The sequence below is a fragment of the Nelumbo nucifera genome, chromosome 3, assembly GCF_055504915.1.
Source record: "Nelumbo nucifera cultivar China Antique chromosome 3, China Antique-T2T, whole genome shotgun sequence".
NCBI classification, from domain to species: domain Eukaryota; kingdom Viridiplantae; phylum Streptophyta; class Magnoliopsida; order Proteales; family Nelumbonaceae; genus Nelumbo; species Nelumbo nucifera.
The window spans coordinates 106,397,292-106,416,501 of record NC_142651.1 but is presented as its reverse complement, the minus strand read 5'-3'; the positions used below and the strand labels follow the sequence as shown (position 1 = coordinate 106,416,501).

The following is a 19,210-nucleotide window of genomic DNA, read 5'->3' as shown; positions in this document are numbered from 1 at the left end:
AATCCAGTCCAATGAATATTTTGGACCGGTCCAATTCAATGTCTGGACCATCCAATTTGTTCAAATTCGCTTTGATTTAGATTGGTTTCAACCCAAACTCGGTCCATTGACACCTATATTCTTATCTTATATCAATTGACCAAATATTGGCTTAATCCAACCCAATCCAATATAAATGTATTACAGACGGACCAGGTCTAATCCAATCTAATAAATATTTTGGACCGGATTGTTCCAATCTAATATGTCTTGCTGGTCTGTCCAATCTATCCAAATTGATTTTGGACTGGATAGGGTCCAATCCAAAACCGGTCCATTAACACCCTTACCCATAGGCATCAATGCCTCCACGCTCCAGCATGCGCATCAAGGCATTTTGAGGGCACCTTGTGTGGAGGTACATCTCCCACACCTTTTAAAATACTAGTAAACATACACGTGCTTTGCACGTGAGAATTCTAGATGATGATAATGATAGTAATAATGTATCAAAAAAATTATATTAATATTTTTTTTAATTTTTAATTTTTATTATTAATAAGTTGTAGATTGCAAGATCCAAATCTAATTACATAAAACATTTCGTTCAAATATCATCGGATCGAGTTATAAAACTTCAAGTATCATTGATAGGCCTACCTACTTGGCTAGATTTTTTTTTGTAATGTTTTATCTTTTTGGTGTATCTTTTTTTGTTCATTTATCAAAGAAATGTAAGATTTAAATAGAGAGAATCGAATGAGGTGAATGTTGTTGTTCGATCTGAGGCCAAGACCATGCACTATAGTCTGCAAGCACAGAAAAAAATCAAAGGCCTGAGGAATTTATCCCCGAGTAGGCACTTCATTGCTCAAGTTAGTAATGAAGAGAGAGAGATCTGTTGGGCCAAGTAGGTAAAGAGTTGGTCAAAGCCAAGGAGAGTAATGTGTGCTAAATCCTAGAGAGCTTACATTGAGAGGGAGATGCCTTTATATAGACTGAACACCCATGTTGTAGTTGGATGAGGTATGTAGGGTTGTCGGGATGAGGTTGCCCACCGAGGTTCTCGAGAGGTCCCGCTCTTCCAGTGGGCCATGTCTCCTTGTTTGTGCGGAACTTTGCTTCCTCGTGAGGCCTCTCTGTGACGCGATTGTGGTGACGTAAGCCAACATGGTCCAAAGTCATTGGCCACAAAGGTATATCATGTAGCAACTTCAGCCAACTGAGGCATCACCCGAACAATGAAAAGTAGTAGTATGAGTGTCAATGGACCAATTTTGGAATGGACCCCATCCAATCCAAAATCAATTTGGACGAATTTGATGGACCAACAAGACATATTGGATTGGACCAATCCAGTCCAAAATATTTATTAGACTGGATTGGACCTGGTCCGTCCATAATAAATTTATATTGGACTGGATTGGATTAAGTCAATATCTGGTCAATTAATATAAGATAAGAATATCAATGGACTAGATTTAGGTTGAAACCAATCTAAATTAAAACGAATTTGAAGAGATTAGACGGTCCAGACATTGAATTGGACCAATCCAAAATGGTCCAAAATATTTATTGGATTATATTGGACTTGGTCCATTTGTAATGGGCTCACGTTGGACTGGATCGGATTGGACAAAATCTGGTCCAATTGACACCCCTAAATAGTAGTTCAATTTAAAATTTAAACTTCACAATTAAATAGGGACTAAATTCAAAATTGAGTATTTTAGTTAAAAGAAATGTTCCATAATCTTATTCACACTTTTAATAGTAGTGTAAATATAACATTACAGATGTGTTCAATTTTTTCTATAATTCTTTTTGTATTTTATGTGTAAAAATTATTCTGATATGTCACACTTACTTCTTGTTTAATATGATAATTATATGATATTATACATGTGCCTGAATGTTCTTTTGTAAAATTTATGCATTTTTATATTTATTAATTTTTATTTATTTATGGTACTAAACGCTAATAAATTTGGCCCAAAAGTTGAACTATTGATCTTTTCCAAATAGTAAAATAATTTCATTTTTGCTCATTTCTAAATTATGTATTTAATTTTCATTATCAATAAAAATAATTCTTGTTTATTACATTTGTTTTTAATTTCATTAATAAAAATATCATAAATGTGTCTAAATTTTTCTACATTTTGTAATTTTTTATATTTATTTCTATTTTAAAAATTTTATTACTAACTATGACTATATAGGCTCATCAATTTGATTCGGATGGTTGAATTTCTTAGTCACCACTTTGTTAAAGAATTGTTTTGTTATTGAGTTAGTTTTAAAATATACAGGTTTATATTGTTAAAAATATTGGCATAAATCTAATTAGTATCATTTATTAATGAAAAATAACTTTAATAAGAGAGAATGGGAGTTAATGAGTTATAAGACTTAATGAGAGGGGATTAAATGAAATGGAATGTAATAACTGAAGTTACATTTTTCAACCATTACAATTATAGATGTACTAAATAGACAAATATAGGCATTTTAGTAGCCACTAAAGTTGGCATTAAAACTACAATAAAATAACTTTTATACCCTTTCTCAAACAATGAAATATGGATAATTTTAGTCCAAAAAAATTTCCACTATGCATTCCCACTTATATATATATATATATAGATAGATAGATAGATAAATAGATAGATAGATAGATAGATAGATAGATAGATACAGATATAGAATAGATTTTTCCTTATGGACCTAACTTTTGATATTCTTTCAACAAAGTGGCTTACTTGAACTAATGATCTCAATTTTTTTGGATAAATTTCTTAAACTACCCTTATAGTTTAGCTAATTGATTAAGCATATCCTTACTATTTAAAAATTGATTGTTGTTACCCTTACCCTTTCTAACAATTGTCTAAATCTTTCAAGAGTCATTAAATATAGACGAAAAAATCAAATGTCCATTTTACCCTTCTGTGATCTCTGTTGCCCTCCCCTCCTCTGATCCTTTCAAACACTCAATCAGCGAAATAGGGAGAAAACAGGGAGTCTCAACTTGTTTCGGTAGCTGACCACCTGGAGAAAACAGGGAGTCTCAACTTGTTTAGGTAGCTGGCCACTTGTCTTACAGCGAGAGAAATAACATAGAAACTGTCCGAAGCTGCGACCGTTTTAATAGTGTTACTGTTCATCAAAGTTGTGACCATTAGATCTGGAACAGTAACCGTTCATCATCGACAGATCTAATGGTTGCAGGTTGAGACCACCTTTGATAGTGTAATCAAGCTCCCACAACCTCCAGATCTGGACAGTAACGTCTCAAGGTGGAGCAGTGACTTCTCAAGGTGCAGCTTGAGATCTGGACAGCAACGACCATTAGATCTGGAGGTTGTGGGAAAGAAAATTTACTGTTGTGGGAAAACAGCAACGTCTCAAGGTGCAGCTTAATTTCTTGTCGCCGCTCCTCCAAGCTGTGACCATTAGATCTGGAGAGAGAGAGAGAGCAGATATGATCGTGCTTATCAACGACGCAGCCGCTACTGGTGGATGGTGGAACAATGGAGAGCGGAGGTTGTGGGAGAGAGAAGTTACTGTTCAATGTCTCCCACCCAAGGTTCAAAGTATTGACATGTATCATTCCGTATCAGCTTATATGTATCGTTTCGGAACCCCTCCGATACGGTAGGTGTATCGGAGGTCTAACTGGTTTAGGGGTAGAGGAGATCTAAACCGGCTCCCCTGAACCGGTTGCAAAAAAATAAAAAAAAAATAATAAACATGTGTATCGATTCGTTCGATATACCCCTAACAGCGTATAGGCATATCGATCTCCCATCTTGAAACGAAAAAACAGAGTAGCAGCGGCAAGAAACCTCTCTCCTCTTAGCGACAAGAAATCTCTCTCTTCCCTGTTTGGCTTTGGTAAGAATGGTTCTTTTCGTTCTCAACCGCCACTGCTGGACGGTGGAACATGGAGAGTGGAGGTTGTGGGAGAGAGAGAAATTACTATTCATCATCTCCCACCTTGAGACAAAAAACAAGGTAGCGGCGGCAAGAAACCTCTCTCCTCTCGGTGGCAAGAAATCTCTCTCCTCCTTATTTGGCTTTGGTAGGAATGGTTCCAGTGGAAGCCTCTGTGAGTATATGAGGGTGCAAAGAATAGGGTCTGATGTAGGAGCACCATTAGACGTGATTTTTCTCCAAAAGGCTTCCTCAAAAAGGTCTACTTTATGAAGGCCGCTAGGATTTGCTTGCCTCTTCCATGGTATCATTTCTCTGATATAAAACAAGATAAGCCACTTGGTCTGCCAAGGGAATTTTCAGACTTTCTTGAACGTGATGTTGAAAATAGAACACATTGGCAAAAGGTTGAAGATAGAACGCATCTGCGGTGGTGTTAGAATTCTCCTTTCTCCGTTCTTTATTGGACTTCCCCCGGAGAGAATGTAGAAGGTACTTTGGGTATTGTACATACACGTGAAGTCACGTGTAAATGGTTTTTGACGGAGAATTAACGGTAAGGGTAGAGCTAGACAATTGTCAGAAATAGTAAGGATAGCGATAATCAATTTTCAAACAGTAAGGGTATACTTAGTCGATTAACTAAACCATAAGAGTAATTTAAGAAATTTACCCTTTTTTTTGGTATTCGATGCTATGCACCATTAATAACTTCCCACTGACCCCTTTTTCCCCTAAGTGGTTATTGTGGGATTTAATTATGTATCAACACTGAACGAGCCATCCATGTTTGTCAGCCCAACATTTTACCATTAAGACCAAGTAATGGCATGAAATATGATTGCTAAATAAGAATATAAAGTCTTCACTAGTTGAATCAAGTAGGATTGGCAACAGGGCAGGGCCTGTCCCCACCTCCAATTCTGAAATTTACCCTCATCCCCATCCCTAATCCCCGTTGGGGATAAAATTTGTCCTCTATCCTCGATCCTTGACGGGAATGGGTTCCTCGTGGGGACTTGAATCCCTAAAATTTTTTTAAATAAGTTTTTTTTTGAAAAATAAATTTACTTAAAATAGATAAAATTTTAAAATTATAAATAATGTTTTAAATATGTTTTGATATATATATATATAATATAAATAATATACATTTAATATAAATAACATTTAAATATATATAAATATAAAATCAGGGTCGAGGTAAGGCAGGGACCTCAATCCCCATCCCCATCCCCGAAATTTTTTTAAATAAGTTTTTATGAAAAATAAATTTACTCAAAATAGATAAAAATTTAAAATTATAAATAATGTTTTAAATATGTTTTGATATATATATATAATATAAATAATATACATTTTATATAAATAACATTTAAATATATATATATATATATATATATATATATATATATATATATATATATATATATATATATATATATATATAATCAGGGTCGAGGACCTCAATCCCCATCCCCGATCCCGACCCCGATTAAGAATTCCTATTAATCTTCGTCCCTATTCTCGCCTTGCTAAAACAATCCCATCCCCAACCCCATTGGGTCAGGGAAGTCGGGTCCCGGTCAAGGATGAGAAAAATTGCCTATTCAATCCTATCATGAGAACTTACCACACAAGTAACATGGCCAACCAAAGAGTTCAAGTAGGAAAGCCCAATGGATCGATTACCTATTCAATCCTATCATCCACATTAGCCATGTATCATGCCTTTTATCAGTGTTTTCCAAAAGTAATTTTTTTAGGAAAGTTTTCCAAAAGTAATCAACCATTGAAACTTGAAAGTTTTAATATTACAATATTACCCAAAAAGAGGTCTTTATTCTGATCACTTGGCAAGGAATTTGGGGCTCAGAATTGACCCATCAAATCATCAATGGATGATAGCGAGAGGAACGTGTGGGAAACATGTGCAAGCATTAAGGAAGCAATACGAACATCTTAGCGTCTGTCTGGCACCATTGTCGTTGCTCCAGAAAACGGCACCACATCAGTGCCATGTCAGAAAAAACAATGTTTAAGAAACGAGTGTTTGTTTGGAACCATTTTTTCATAAAAAATGGTATTCCAAGCCGTGCTTTGAAAATTGGGAAGGCATGGCTTGGAGTAACACCAAATTTGGTGTTTCTTGAAGCTACAGCTCATTGTTGCCAATAGGGATGTGAGGTGGCAGGGGTGTGGCACTGGATAATGGGTACCAGTGTTGAAAACATTTCCTAGAGCATTGGTACCAAACAGAAAGCGTTATTGTTGCTTCAGGAAACATCCTACCTGACAGCAACGATTCCAAACAAGAAAAAGACACCAATTTCTCAAAAAACGGTGCTTCCAACCTATACATCAGCAACACCATTTTGTATTTGCAGCATTGATGCCAAACATATACTTAAGCAATTGATGACAAGCCCATGGTCTGAAAATTAAACTACGTTGCATGTTCAAGCATTGAAAATAGGAGTTTTCTAATGACTCCCGAGTTGGGTGCAACTTGAAAGATTGAGTTGCATTGGGTGTTCGTTTCCCTTTAGCAGAATGCCTTTAGCTGGTTCTCGAGTGTCTAAACATTGGTTCAACTGTTTCCATATGAACTTCTCTAGAAACATTTACCTCTAGTTTGCCTTTAGGCCCCGTTCATTTTTTGGTAAGTTACTAAACTGGGTAAATGCAATTACCTGGATAAATTTTTCCTGGGAAATACTTATCCAGGTAAGTGCATTTACCCATGTTCTTTTATTTCCTAGGTAAACAAGGTAATAACCATTTTAGCCATAAAAAATCTTTATTAAAAGGGGCATTTTTGTCCCATTCAAGTGTTAGCAAATTTCCCCCTAGGTGGGAAAGTTATTTACCCACCTAAGAGATGGGTATCACTTACCCGGGAAAGTTTACTTTCCCTAGTTCCCACATAAATCTGTAAAATGAGTATGAGATTTTTGGTCAATAAAAACCAAAATCTCATTGACCAACTTTCCCCCCTCTCAAAATCCAAAAAAAGAACATCCCCTTAGAAACAACCAATTGTTTGTATTCTCAATATCTGCTCACCATCCAAAGCACTCTGACCTGGATATTCTAGAAAAGAGTGAATGAGCTTAAAGTGGACAGGCGAAACCATCTGGAGACTGGGAGAGGTTCCACATGCCTCTACTCTTATACCGAAGGCATCCAGATTTGCAATTCACAAGAATGAGAGAGGTTCCTAATGTACAGCTGTAATGTCTTGTGGTTGTGGACAGGTATGGGTAGCAGATTCCACGTGACGTCAAGCCCAATTTAGAAGAGACTCAAAATTTATGCGTTTTTTTCTTATAAAAGTAGCAAATTAGAGATTGAGTTTCATTACAATATAAAGAATCTCTCTCTCTCCCATGTTCTATGAATAATACTGTTCTTTTATTTAGTGTTTTATTTCTTGATCTCATTCTTCTCTCTTATTTTGCTTCTGTTTTAACTACATCAAAATAGCTCCAACTCTGATCTCAACGTAGCAAATCCCCTAATATGCACAGCGATTGCTGCTGAGAAGATTTTCGAAACGAATCTAATTGTTTTAGTGCATGTGTCATTCTATTCGACAATGTCTATCCAAGGAAAAACCAAAAAGGCAATATTATTGTTTTCATGTGCCAAAGCAATAGGATACTGGCTGACACGGATGATCTTGCTCCGCATTAAATGCTTTCTTTTTTTGCTTCTTGATTGGTCTTCAGTTTTTCAAACAATATTTGTGTGAAAACTTATCTTATTTGTTTTCCAGATCTTTTTAAATCCAGTGACATAATTTAAATTCGACCTAGTAGTGGCTCAATTGGTATGTTAGCTGAGCAGTCCAGCGGATATGCTGAATCTTGAATGAGATTTAGTACTTTTGCTGACTAATCTTGAATGAAATGCCGCTATTTATGTCAAACGTTTAAATGAAAAGCTTAGGTTGTGTTTGGCTCTGAACAGTAGTGTGTTTTTTTTGGTAAACGAACAGTATTGTGTTTGGTATGGTATTGACATTGCTGAAATGTTTATACTGATGTGAAACCATCCCACAATGATCTTGCATCTAATGATCAAATTTAAAAATAAATATTTTCTGATCACTGGCTCACTATCACACAGATTACCATCTGTATGCAGATCTAGTTGCTCCATAAGCATGTAACCAAAAGAACTTCTGTTTTGGATGTAGGATTTAGGAGTATTCAATGATAAAATGAAGGATAAAATTTTCATGTGGAGATTTTTTATGGGATGCAATCCTAACAAAGGACAAGTGTACTGCATGGCTCCTTGTTCTTTCTGTAAGCAAAGTGCAGAAACCATGCATCAGTTATTGTTCACCTGCCCATATGCTCGTGCAATCTGGTAGCACAGTCAAACGGGACTGAATCCAGATAAAATCAAAGATAAACCTTCCCATGAAATCATCACAGGTTGGCTAAACTCAACCATCATCAAGTTCACACTTGAGCTCCACCATACTTAATATGGAAAGCCCGCAACAGGCTTGTGTTTGAAAAGACCCTAATAGAACCTCTAGATCTTTTGAATCATATAAATAATTACTTGCAGCCCATCTTCAATCAGATACGAAGCATGAACACAGACACACCGCCTAGCATTACCTCTATAAACAATATACTGCAGGTTGACAGCTCCTTTGATCCTTTAACAGGGAACGCGGGAAGAGGGTTCATCTTCCAACGAAATACAGGAGAAATCACTCCTGAAGGGAGACCTTGCTGGGCTGCAACAAGCTATGAAGCAGAAATAAAGGCGTTAATAGCAGGACTTTAAAGCAGCTTCTATCCTAACAGACCAGGATCTTTTTGTATATAGTGACTCTGAAAACCTGATACAGCTCTTAGTAAGTAAAGGAAAACCAACAGAATGGATGGAGCAGATACACTGGGCCAAACTCACATCTCTCACCACTCTTTTTGCTTGTTTATGTAAATAGAAACTATAACAAAGCTGCTCACATACTTGCATATGCTGCATGCGAAGGCCAAATGATCATAAATTATGATCAAAGACAATCTGCTACTGTACGGTTATTAGCCAATAGTAATATATGAAGCTGCTTCTTCTTTTGACAAAAAAAAATGATACACATCCATCCTTGCTAGTAAACAATGCAATGCACCAAAATATATCTCCACACTGCCACATGGCAAGAGAGAGGTCATTGGACTATTTCTTCAGATGGGTAGCTGATGGAGGAAACATCATCCATGTTTCCCCTCAACACCCCCTCGTTTATGTTTCTCACTTTCTTGAAAAGACATTTTATGACTTTTAACTCGAAACAGTATCAACCAACCAGAAAATTTGCATTTAAACTCAAAACACCTAGGTGGCAGTGATGTGTAAGCATTTCAAGTATAAATAGCCACGATACAAAACATCACTTTAGTTGTGAACTCACGGTACAAGTAGAAAATGGAGAGTAAGAAGAGGTTTATTTTGAAGGGTAAGATTCAAAGAGATGCTGTTTGCCCATGTAAAAGAATACGAATTTGGAGAAAATAAGATGAAGCCATCGCAATTCACAACTGCAATTAAAAAAAGGCCAGAGAGATGGAGTTCAAGGTAATGGAGTCCGGATTTCGCACTACACTAACCAGTAACCATCTTACCTTTAAGATGGGTAAGTACACAGTAATTTGATTCACCAGCCAGTTTTAATAAATGTGTATATGGATAATTCCAATTTTCAATATTGATTTTATCAAATCAGGGGGAGTAATCTAAATTGGGATTCAACAGGTCCCACTGAATAAATAATTGAATTACCATATCCAGCCATGTAGCCAAATCTTAAATGAGAAAAAAATATTGGAAAAGAGATGAGAGATGCAGTTCAAGCCCTTCATAGCGAGCTCTTCACAGAACCAACATAATCACAGCTGAAAATTTCAGGTGATATGCAAGACTAAAATAAAATAATTCCATTGCAGATGAGAGATGAGAGATGCAGTTCAAAGCAGATTACTGTCTTTCAAACCAACCCCCACCCCCCACCCCCCACCCACAAAAAAAAAATAAATAAATAAATGCTAACACCCTGCCACCCAATTTTTGTTTCCTATGTTTTAACAATTCAAAAGCTAATTTATTGTGTACCACGTCAAATCCATTTGCTAACGGGTCTGGATCTCCTGCTACATGGGAGATCAAAATATTCTGTCTCCTTGATGGCTTGGCTGCAGTTTTGTTTGTTGTTTTTTTTTTTTCAAGTTGACAGTATATTTCATTAAAAGTAAAAAAGAATTACAAATTTCATTAAGAATAAAGGATTACCCAATACCCATTATTAATGTCATTCTAATAATACGTTTGCATTTTATCTTATTAATGCCATTCTAATAATAAGTTTGTATTTTATCTTTGCACGCACCCAAAGGTCCCAAACTTCTCTCCCCGAGGGCGTCTGGAGGCTCTGTCAAAAGATGGAAGTAAATCTAGTGTTTTTTATGGACGCTGAGGGATGATTTGTAAGGGAAGCTCAAAAGATGGCAACAATCAAGTTCCAGTCACAGCAGGGCATGAGAGGGAGCTACTGTGATGGAACTAACTCTAGGGTTTTCATGGACGCTGGAATGAAATCCATCTCCATTCTATCTTCTTCTTCAACCTGACTTATCTTCAGCTGTGTTAATTCATTAAAATCTGTTGTCATCCCTATATCATTGCTAATTTTCATTTCTTTAAACTCAGTTGCTATCTCATCTACTTTCATCCATTCTCCCTTCTCATTCTTCAGCATACTGAGGTAATTCATTCACCTATAATACTATAGGTATAACAATACTATAGTTTTATAATACTATAATCCAAAATCCAAATCCCATTAAGATTCATATTGTTGACTACTTGAATCTTTATCAAAACAAATAATTATAACAATCCTAGAAACATATCATATTCTTTATATCAGGTAAATGTCTGACTTAGCAACTGTCAATCACAGACAGCATCACTGCCCTATTTACATGGCCAAGAAAAATCAAAATCCAGAAAATGCACAGAGAACAAAATGCAATACAATCCTCAATGGTATTTCTCATCCGTTACATTCAGTACACATTGGCAAAACAACCAGGACATGCTTAACTTAGAAAGCTTCATGAGCAAGCACATCCTGTTCAAGGCCCTTGCTGTTAGATATGAACCATATGACAAGGAAGCACGAACAGCAAGTAAAGATATAAGCCATAAACACAAGTACGCTATAAGGTTAACTTTATTACCATAGTTCATCACATTGCATCTTATTTCATCTGTGGCTGTTTCAACTTTCACTTAGCGCCTTCTGCTGTGCCTTCTACTCTTCCTTCTGCTACTCTTATAATCAGAATCAGAGTCAGATGCTGAGTCTGAGTCGGAGGAATCAGATGATGAGCTATACTTTTTGTGCCTTCTCTTCTTCTGTTTCTTCGTCCTTCTCCTTCTCTTTCGCTCATCCTCTGAATCTGATGATGAACTGTAACTCGAACTGCTCTCATCAGAAGAATAATCTGACTCTGTCACTGATGATGACCCACTGTCGGTTTCAAAAACAGAAGCCTCGCTATCCTCACTTTCCGAGTCAGAATCAGATCGATGCTTCCTCTTACTTTTCTTGCTACTCTTTTCACCCTTCTGGACCTTCTGAATATCAGGGTTATCCAATTCGTAAGAGACTGATAGCTTCATCTTCAGTTTAGGGTTTTTAAGTTGCTGCGTCCGAGAGGGTCTTGAGATGTAAACCCGTTCATTCTTGCACTCATACGTCCAGTGACCAGTCTGGAAACACTTCTGGCACTGGGAAGATGTTCCACCCATGGAAGAAACCGAGGGTTTAAGGTCTTTCCTTTCACCCAATTTCACTGCCTTCTCTGTACTCATTAGATACATCTGACGCTTGGCTTCTTTCCTTTCCTGCCAACGGCTTGGTCCTTCCTCCTTCTGTCCATAAGCATTTATATTCCGGGCTGCAGCTGCAGCCGCTCGTTCGGCCTGAGCACGGCTAAGACCCTTTGCAGCAGTCAAAGCGGCAGCCTTGATTCTCTCAGCTGCCACCTGAGCTTTCTCTTCTTTCTTACTAGACATTTTCTACCTCAGAAAAGGCAAATCAGAATAAGCAGATTTCCCAGCCCCGGCAAAACAAGAATTTGCAATCCCGAATCCTTCAAAAACTCTGCAATTCAAACCGAAGCCTTTTATTACCGATTAAAAATAACAAAATCTTAGCTATCCATTCAAAAGACCAAGAGAATCCGTCAGCAAAAGAAATAAAAATCACAATGTGGAGGAAGGAAAATCCACGTTCTAAAACCTACACCCTTCACATACTAACGAATCAAAGTCGGAAGGATGATCAAGGTCCTTGAATAAAGCCATATTATCTAACCCTATCTTCCAAAAGAAACGCTAAGTTTTGCAAAGGCAAAAACGCTAAGGTCAAACAGATATCAATAAAAACCTTGTTCCACTCGACCTTCAGTGCATAAAAACCATAATTTCAAGCAAGATCTTAGGCTAAAAACTCATTAAACGATAAAGGGTGCAGCTGCTTTCGTAATCGAAAAAGGTTTCGAGCATATTAGGGTTTTTCAACACGTTAGTAGGCATTAATGAACTCTATAAATGAAACAAATGTGGAATCCCTGGAGAAGCGTGGAATAAGGTTCAAATACGTACCTGCGACAGCGAGAGCGAAACCCTCTTGGTGTGGAGGGCACCGACGGACACCTCTTGGAACAACCGAACAAACACTGGCAATGGCATGCGATTATGTCGGTAGATCTTAGAGTGAGGACAGACCCACACACACTTCTTCGATTGGAATTTTTTTGCGTTTTATTTATCCTTAATGGTAAGCTATCCTTGTGGAATTTTGGTTTAGTTAATTGACTAATTCTACCTTACTTTTTACCATTAACGTAAAAAGATATTTTATCCGTTATTTTAGTTAAATTTTCAACCCTCAATTTATTATAGTTTCACAGTATCAATTGACGAAATCATGGCTGCAACTCAACATTCATGCAGGCAAAAAATGGAATCGTTGCCATTGAATAGACTCTATTCCGCATTAGGGGACAGTTCGTACTATGGCAACTCAATATCCTTATCTATGAGAGTTAATTCCCAAGGCCATATACTATCTTAAGATTTATCAAATAGGAATATATCCTCTTGTGAGATGGGTGGCCTTTGTTACCTTTTAGCGGCTCTGTTTTTCTTTTTATTTATAATTACCTAGAATGTATTGGAGATGCAGAGAATTTGAAGCAGCTGAAGAGGGTTATTGATTTTGGGTAGTGACGTTGGAATCTTTGCGTCAAGGAACTAGGAACAAGTTTCCTCCATCAAGATCGCCGTCAGAAATCCCTCGCTGCCTCTTCGTCCTCTTCCTCCTTTGCTGCCCTATCAATCGATCTTGTTTCTAATCTGTTTATAAAACTTCTGAATCATCAGTTGCAATGCTGATTGGGAGGTATACAGAATCATCAGCTGCAGCTGCAGATCATGCTGTCTAATTTAATCATTGGACGAGGCTGAAAAGGTGGTATCGTAGCTTATGTATGGAGCTATTGTGATTGTAAGCTCTAAGCCCGTGTACGAAGGATGGTTGATGTGTTTATTTCTGATTAGGAAGTACAACTCGTATTACACTTATACATGGGAGGGTCAGTCGTGAATGGTTCTCAGGATTGAAAAGCCTCAACAGCCGAAAAGGAGTTCAGTCGATCTGCAAATGTAGTCTTTGGAGGATGTTTTGATCAAGGACTTGTGGATGTGAGGAATCACACCTCCACCAGCTATAGTTCCTTTGATCAGTATATCAAGTTCTTCACCCCCTCAAATTGCAAGCTGCAAATGCCTTGGTGTAATACGTTTAACCTTCAGATCCTTGCTGGCATTGCCTGCCAATTCCAGTTCCAAGACTTCTACAGTAAGATACTCCAAGATTATTGCCCCTATTCTTCCATTAGCTGCAACCCGGCCTAGACTTCAGGAGACGATGGATACAGCCAACAGGGAACTGCAAGCCTACTCTAGAAGAGCGAAAGACATGTTTCTTCTTGTCCATTTTGGCATTCGGAGTTGAGGACGTAATCGGATTTTTCGCCTTTTCTTGACATCTTTCCCAATAGTTTTCAACGATTTGGGAACGGAAAACAAACTCAGAAGCAGTTGCAAAGAGGGAGAGATGAAGAGCATCATTAACTCCGGGTAGGGAGACTTTCTCCAAAAAATCACTACAAAAACGGTAAAAAGGCCGAAAGGGTATAGTCAGAATTTTTGAAAAAGTATCGAATACATGACAGAATATGACAGAAAGTTAACAATGGGAGAGGTTTTAGACAATTATCAGAAAACATAGGGGTACTCTAAGACAATATATAAACAGTAAGGGTAGAATTAATCAATTAGCTAAACCATAAGGGTAGTTTAAGAAATTTACCCATAATTATATCATCAATCTTTATTGTTTATATATTATATTACAATATCAGCAAATGTTAACTAAAAAAATAAAATGTTAAATTTTCCCTCCATAATTATTTAAATGTTAAAATAAAACTCAATCGATAAAAAAATGCCTTTCCCTCTTCTTAGTGAATGTATTTACTAAAGGCCTAAAGCAGCATTTAAAAGCAATGTAAATCAAGAACCAATGTAAAATTTACATCGATTCGGTTTTGTAGGTGTTTGGAATGAACGTGTAATTATGATCGACGTAAAACTCCACTTTAGTTCAGTTTTGCATGTGTTTGGATGGAGTGGAGTTTTACGTTGATAATCGATGTAAAATCTCATCAAACATAAAGTTTTACATCGATTTTATTGATGTAAAAACTTTAACACTCTTCCACCTATTGTATTTTTCAAAAAGAAACGGTCACTTTCACGATTCAATGTAAAATGTTATTAGTGAATTTTTACACCAATGATGTTCTACACTAATTCCAATGCAGCCTAATGTACAATTAGCAAAGATGAATATGTAGAGAACAACAGAAATAGAAATATCACGAATAATAATTAGTGACGATGCAGTTCACATTAACATAAAACTCCAGCACCGGTTTATGGGAAATATGGAGGATCAGCGGACATTGGAGAAATGCTAAAATCTGACCAGCCACCCACAAATTGGTAGGATTCTAAGTTCATATGGGAAAAGCGATAGTAAAGAAACTATTTCTCGTTGTTATTAGATGCGATATATCGATAACTGCTATGCACTGTTGACTTTAATTTTGTTAAAGGAACGAACTACAATCTCTTTTTCTGATTAAAACCAGAGTCTTGATCTTTGATTTGTTCTTAGACTCTTAGGATCGGACAAATGGAGAAGCTAAGACCATGTTTGGTTCATTGCCTTGGGCCTCATTTTCTTAATTCTTGTTCATTCTAGGCAAAAATGTGCAAGAATGTATAACATTAAAGTGTTTAGTTACAAAATTCTTGCCCAGGCCATATTTTTTTTAGAATGAAAAATCAACCCCATAACACAAAAATTGACTACCTTGCAGCATTAAAAATAATCATGCCCCATCTTGCTCATTTCATTGTTTGAGGAAACTCTACCTATAAAACTGTTGTCAATTTGTCATAGATGTTTACTTTTGTAAAAGCATTTTTACAAAAGTACTTTTTATGAAAGCACTTTTATAAAAGTACTTTTACATGAAAGCATTTTTATGGAAGTACTTTTATAAAGGTAATTTTACGAAAGCACTTTTATAAAAGCACTTTTACAAAAATACTTTTATGGAAGTACTTTTACAAAAGTAGTTTTATGGAAGTACTTTTACGAAAGCATTTTTATAAAATCACTTTTACGAAAAAGAACTTTTATGGAAGTACTTTTATGAAAGCACTTTTATGAAAGTACTTTATGGAAGTACATTTATGAAAACACTTTTACAAAAGTATAAAAGAATTTTTACAAAAGCACTTTTATAAAATCACTTTTGCGAAAGTACTTTTACAAAAACATCTCTGCCAATTGGTAAACATTGACTATTGGAGACCTAGGTTGGCGGTTTGTGAATATCGACAATTTTTTTTTTTTTTGAAGAATGAAAACGAACAACATAGGACACTTGTCAGTTTAAAAAGAATTTACTTTTAGGAAAAAAAACATTTGATTCATAATAATATTTTCTTATTATTTTTACCTATTCTTTTCCATTTTAGAATTTTGTCTTAAATAAAAATAAAAAATAATGAGAATTGAACCAAACATGCCCTAATATACCACAACGGAAATTGTAACAAAAAGTGAAAAATGGATAGTGAGGGTGAAAAGAATCTTAGGTGCAAAGACGGTGACAGTGACGCACGTTAGATTCGTCAGATGCATAACCATTGACGTTGCTACTACGCTGTAATTTCTACTTCTCAAAACCTTAACTGCATCATCAAGAAACGAATCGTCATCAACTTTCGAGTACAGAGAGGTGGCAACACTCGTCAAATGAGCATCTAGAAATGTACGACACTTGGACCGAGAGGAGTATCAACCCCATGAATTGTGAAATTCTCTTGGACGTTGAGATTTGGCTATCGGAATTAAAGAAGATGTTAATTCCTTTGGCTTTTCCAGGGAATAGAAGAAGCAAAGGCGGTGCGGTGCATCATCCCTAGTGTTATACAGTGGAAAAGCCGGAGGGAGAAGAGTTCTTCTCGAATTTCAACCATTTCCGGGAACAGTGGAAACGGAAATAGTGCATCATCTCCAGGACTCGCAAATAATGAAAAAGCGAAAATAGTCGGTGAATTTCAACCGTTTCGGGATACAAACTAAGTGCTCTTCTAAAATTTCCATTCAATTGGCCATGAAACATGGAGGGAAAAGGTAGAGCTCTATGTTGAAGATGATGAATAAGTCACAGGATGGGTATTTTAGGAATTTAAAAAAATACAGTCACGTAATATCATATGTGAATAGTGTAAAGTTAATAACAAAGAAGGTTTTAGACAATTATTAGAAACGATAAAAATACTTTAAAACAAAATATGAATAACAATCAATTAATAAAGGGAACCGCCAGATTGGAATAACGTTTTTGGTAAAGGATTGAAATAACTTTCATATTCATAAGCCCCTTGATTGATTGCCGTAGCCCGTATTCCGCGTGGCCCGCCAAGGTCGAGATGGTTCATGGTTGCATGTAATGTCCGTACTGATTTTGTACAACTTGATCGGCATGGGTAGGACCGGTAGGTGGTTATATCTTGAATCGGTAAAAGTAAAACCCCTTTCTCTCAACTTCAGGTTGTTGCTGAAATCCATTGAAGTAATGGTTAAAGTTGATCCCTTTGTTAGATTTTGTTTAACTTCCCCCTTCATCCCTTTTCCCTCAAAATGTTGGTTGCAGAATTTGATTGTATATCAACTGAAACAAATCAGTTAATACACCAACGAGCCAGACATCCATTGCTTAATTTTGATCACAGGGTTTATTTTCTAAGTTTTCTCCTTTTATGAATCACTAGTTCAAACCATTCTTCCTATTTTTTTTTATATTGACTTATTTTTTATATCTGTCTTTTATATCAATCGGTCAAATGTAAAGCAATTTTAAATTCTTTGTTATTGTTGTTTTATAAAGTTTGTATTGGATTTGGACTGGATTGGGTCCAATCCATTTGTAAGTGGATTCACATTGGAATGGATCAGGTTGGACCAAGTCCAATCGAATTGACACCTCTAGTTTAGGTTTGGTTTGGCATAATTCCTTCACTTTTTTTGTTTTTAAATTAGTTTTGTTTTAAATGATTAAATTAGTTAATGAGATTGTGAGATCCTTAACAAAGTGATGGATTAATGCATATCTATGTACTAGTAAGTGGGCATGCACATAGTGGCAATTCTAAGGTGATAATTATAGTAATAATATATCCAAAATTTTTTATAAACTTTATTTATTTTGTATTTTTTGTTTATTATTATTAATCAGATGCAAATTGCAAAATCCAAATCTAATTACATAAATACCTCATCCAAATATGTGATAATCAAATTGAAATGTGAAGTTTCAAGTATCATTGACAGGTCATTCTGCTTGGCTAAACTTTTCTTTTTGTAGTGTTTTATCTTTTCGATGTATCTTTTTTCTTTTGTTCATTTATCAAAAAAAAATTTAGATTTAAATAGAGTGAACTGAATGAAGTGAAAAGTAGTAGTTCAATTTACAATTTAAACCTTACAATTAAATATGGATTAAATTAAAAAAAAATGAGTATTTTAGTCAATGTTGTAAAAAATTGACCAAATCCAACAGTCAAACCGTTTAGCTCAGGAATTGGTCAGGTCATTGGTTCCATTTTGGCCCTGACCGCTATTTTACAAAAAAAAAAAGTTGAAATGGTAAGAGAACCACTGACTTGGACAGTTTAATTGGTAAAATGTTCGACCCAGTTAATGGTTCTCGAGTTGCTTTCAAACTAATTCTAAATTTTTTATTTATTTTAAAATAGAAATTAGAGAATGAAAAAAATTTTCATATGTCATAATATCGTTCAACTATTCCAATGGCAAAAACTAGTTAAGGTTTTTAGTTTTTCCATTTTGATTTTGAGTTATCTTATTTCTATAGTTCTTTTTAAGTTGTAACAACAACAAAAAAAAAATTACAACTCCAATGAAGAAATCAAAAAATTGATGCAAGAGATGAGAGATTAAATATCGATCTTATATTAAAAGCTAAGATACACTAATGAGGCAAGCGATCTTGGATTTAAGAGATGAGAAAAATTTAAGAGTAGGGCAAATGATGCTACAGTGGCTATGATGATGAACATGGAGATAGCTGCCACCAACAATTCCTTCTTCTTCTTCTTCTTCTTCTTCTTACTATTACTACTACTACTACTACTACTACTACTACTACTACTACTACTACTACTGCTACTATTGGTGAACATGGTGACAACCACCTCTGACAATGCTTCCTTCTCTTCTACATGTTTTGTTTCTTTTTTCTCACTTCTAAGCATTAATCAGCCACCTCCTCAAAGTCTCACACTCTCTTCTCATAATAATGTATATATGTGGTGGATTTTAACCTAATCATAATCTAACAGTCAAAATAAAAAGTTAAATTATATTTTACATATTACCAGTTTGACATACTCAAACTGGACGGTTGAACCGCTGACCAAGAAACCAGAAGCCAAAGAGGTTCCATTTTTTGTCGGTTTTTAAAACCTTGATTTTAATAGTAGTGTAAATATAGAATTATAAATGTGCTTAATTTTTTCTTTAATTTTTTATTAT

At 35.7% G+C, this 19,210-nt stretch overlaps 1 protein-coding gene across 5 annotated transcripts; it reads right to left on the bottom strand.

Annotated features, from left to right (window-relative positions):
* Positions 1–8,380: 8,380 nt before the first annotated feature.
* LOC104598794 (uncharacterized) lies at positions 8,381–12,782 on the bottom strand. 5 transcript variants are annotated; one of them, XR_016083465.1, is made up of 3 exons: positions 12,613–12,779; positions 11,181–12,109; positions 8,381–8,684 (listed from the first exon to the last, which is right to left on the bottom strand). XR_016083465.1 is itself a non-coding variant. In XM_010261015.3 (2 exons), the coding sequence occupies exon 2, from the start codon at positions 12,019–12,021 to the stop codon at positions 11,233–11,235; it is 789 nt and encodes a 262-aa protein (XP_010259317.1). In that variant the 5' UTR covers positions 12,022–12,109; positions 12,613–12,782; the 3' UTR covers positions 10,955–11,232. The 5 variants fall into 5 exon arrangements, 4 of the variants coding, with proteins under 4 accessions (XP_010259317.1, XP_010259318.1, XP_010259319.1 ...); XM_010261015.3 differs by lacking the exon at positions 8,381–8,684 and having other exon boundaries at positions 10,955–12,109; positions 12,613–12,782; XM_010261016.3 differs by lacking the exons at positions 8,381–8,684; positions 12,613–12,779 and adding an exon at positions 12,395–12,571 and having other exon boundaries at positions 10,955–12,109.
* Positions 12,783–19,210: the final 6,428 nt, after the last annotated feature.

Bases quoted from the DNA above. Each gene is read 5' to 3' on its own strand.
- LOC104598794 (XM_010261015.3), bottom strand. From the start codon at position 12,021: ATGTCTAGTAAGAAAGAAGAGAAAGCTCAGGTGGCAGCTGAGAGAATC.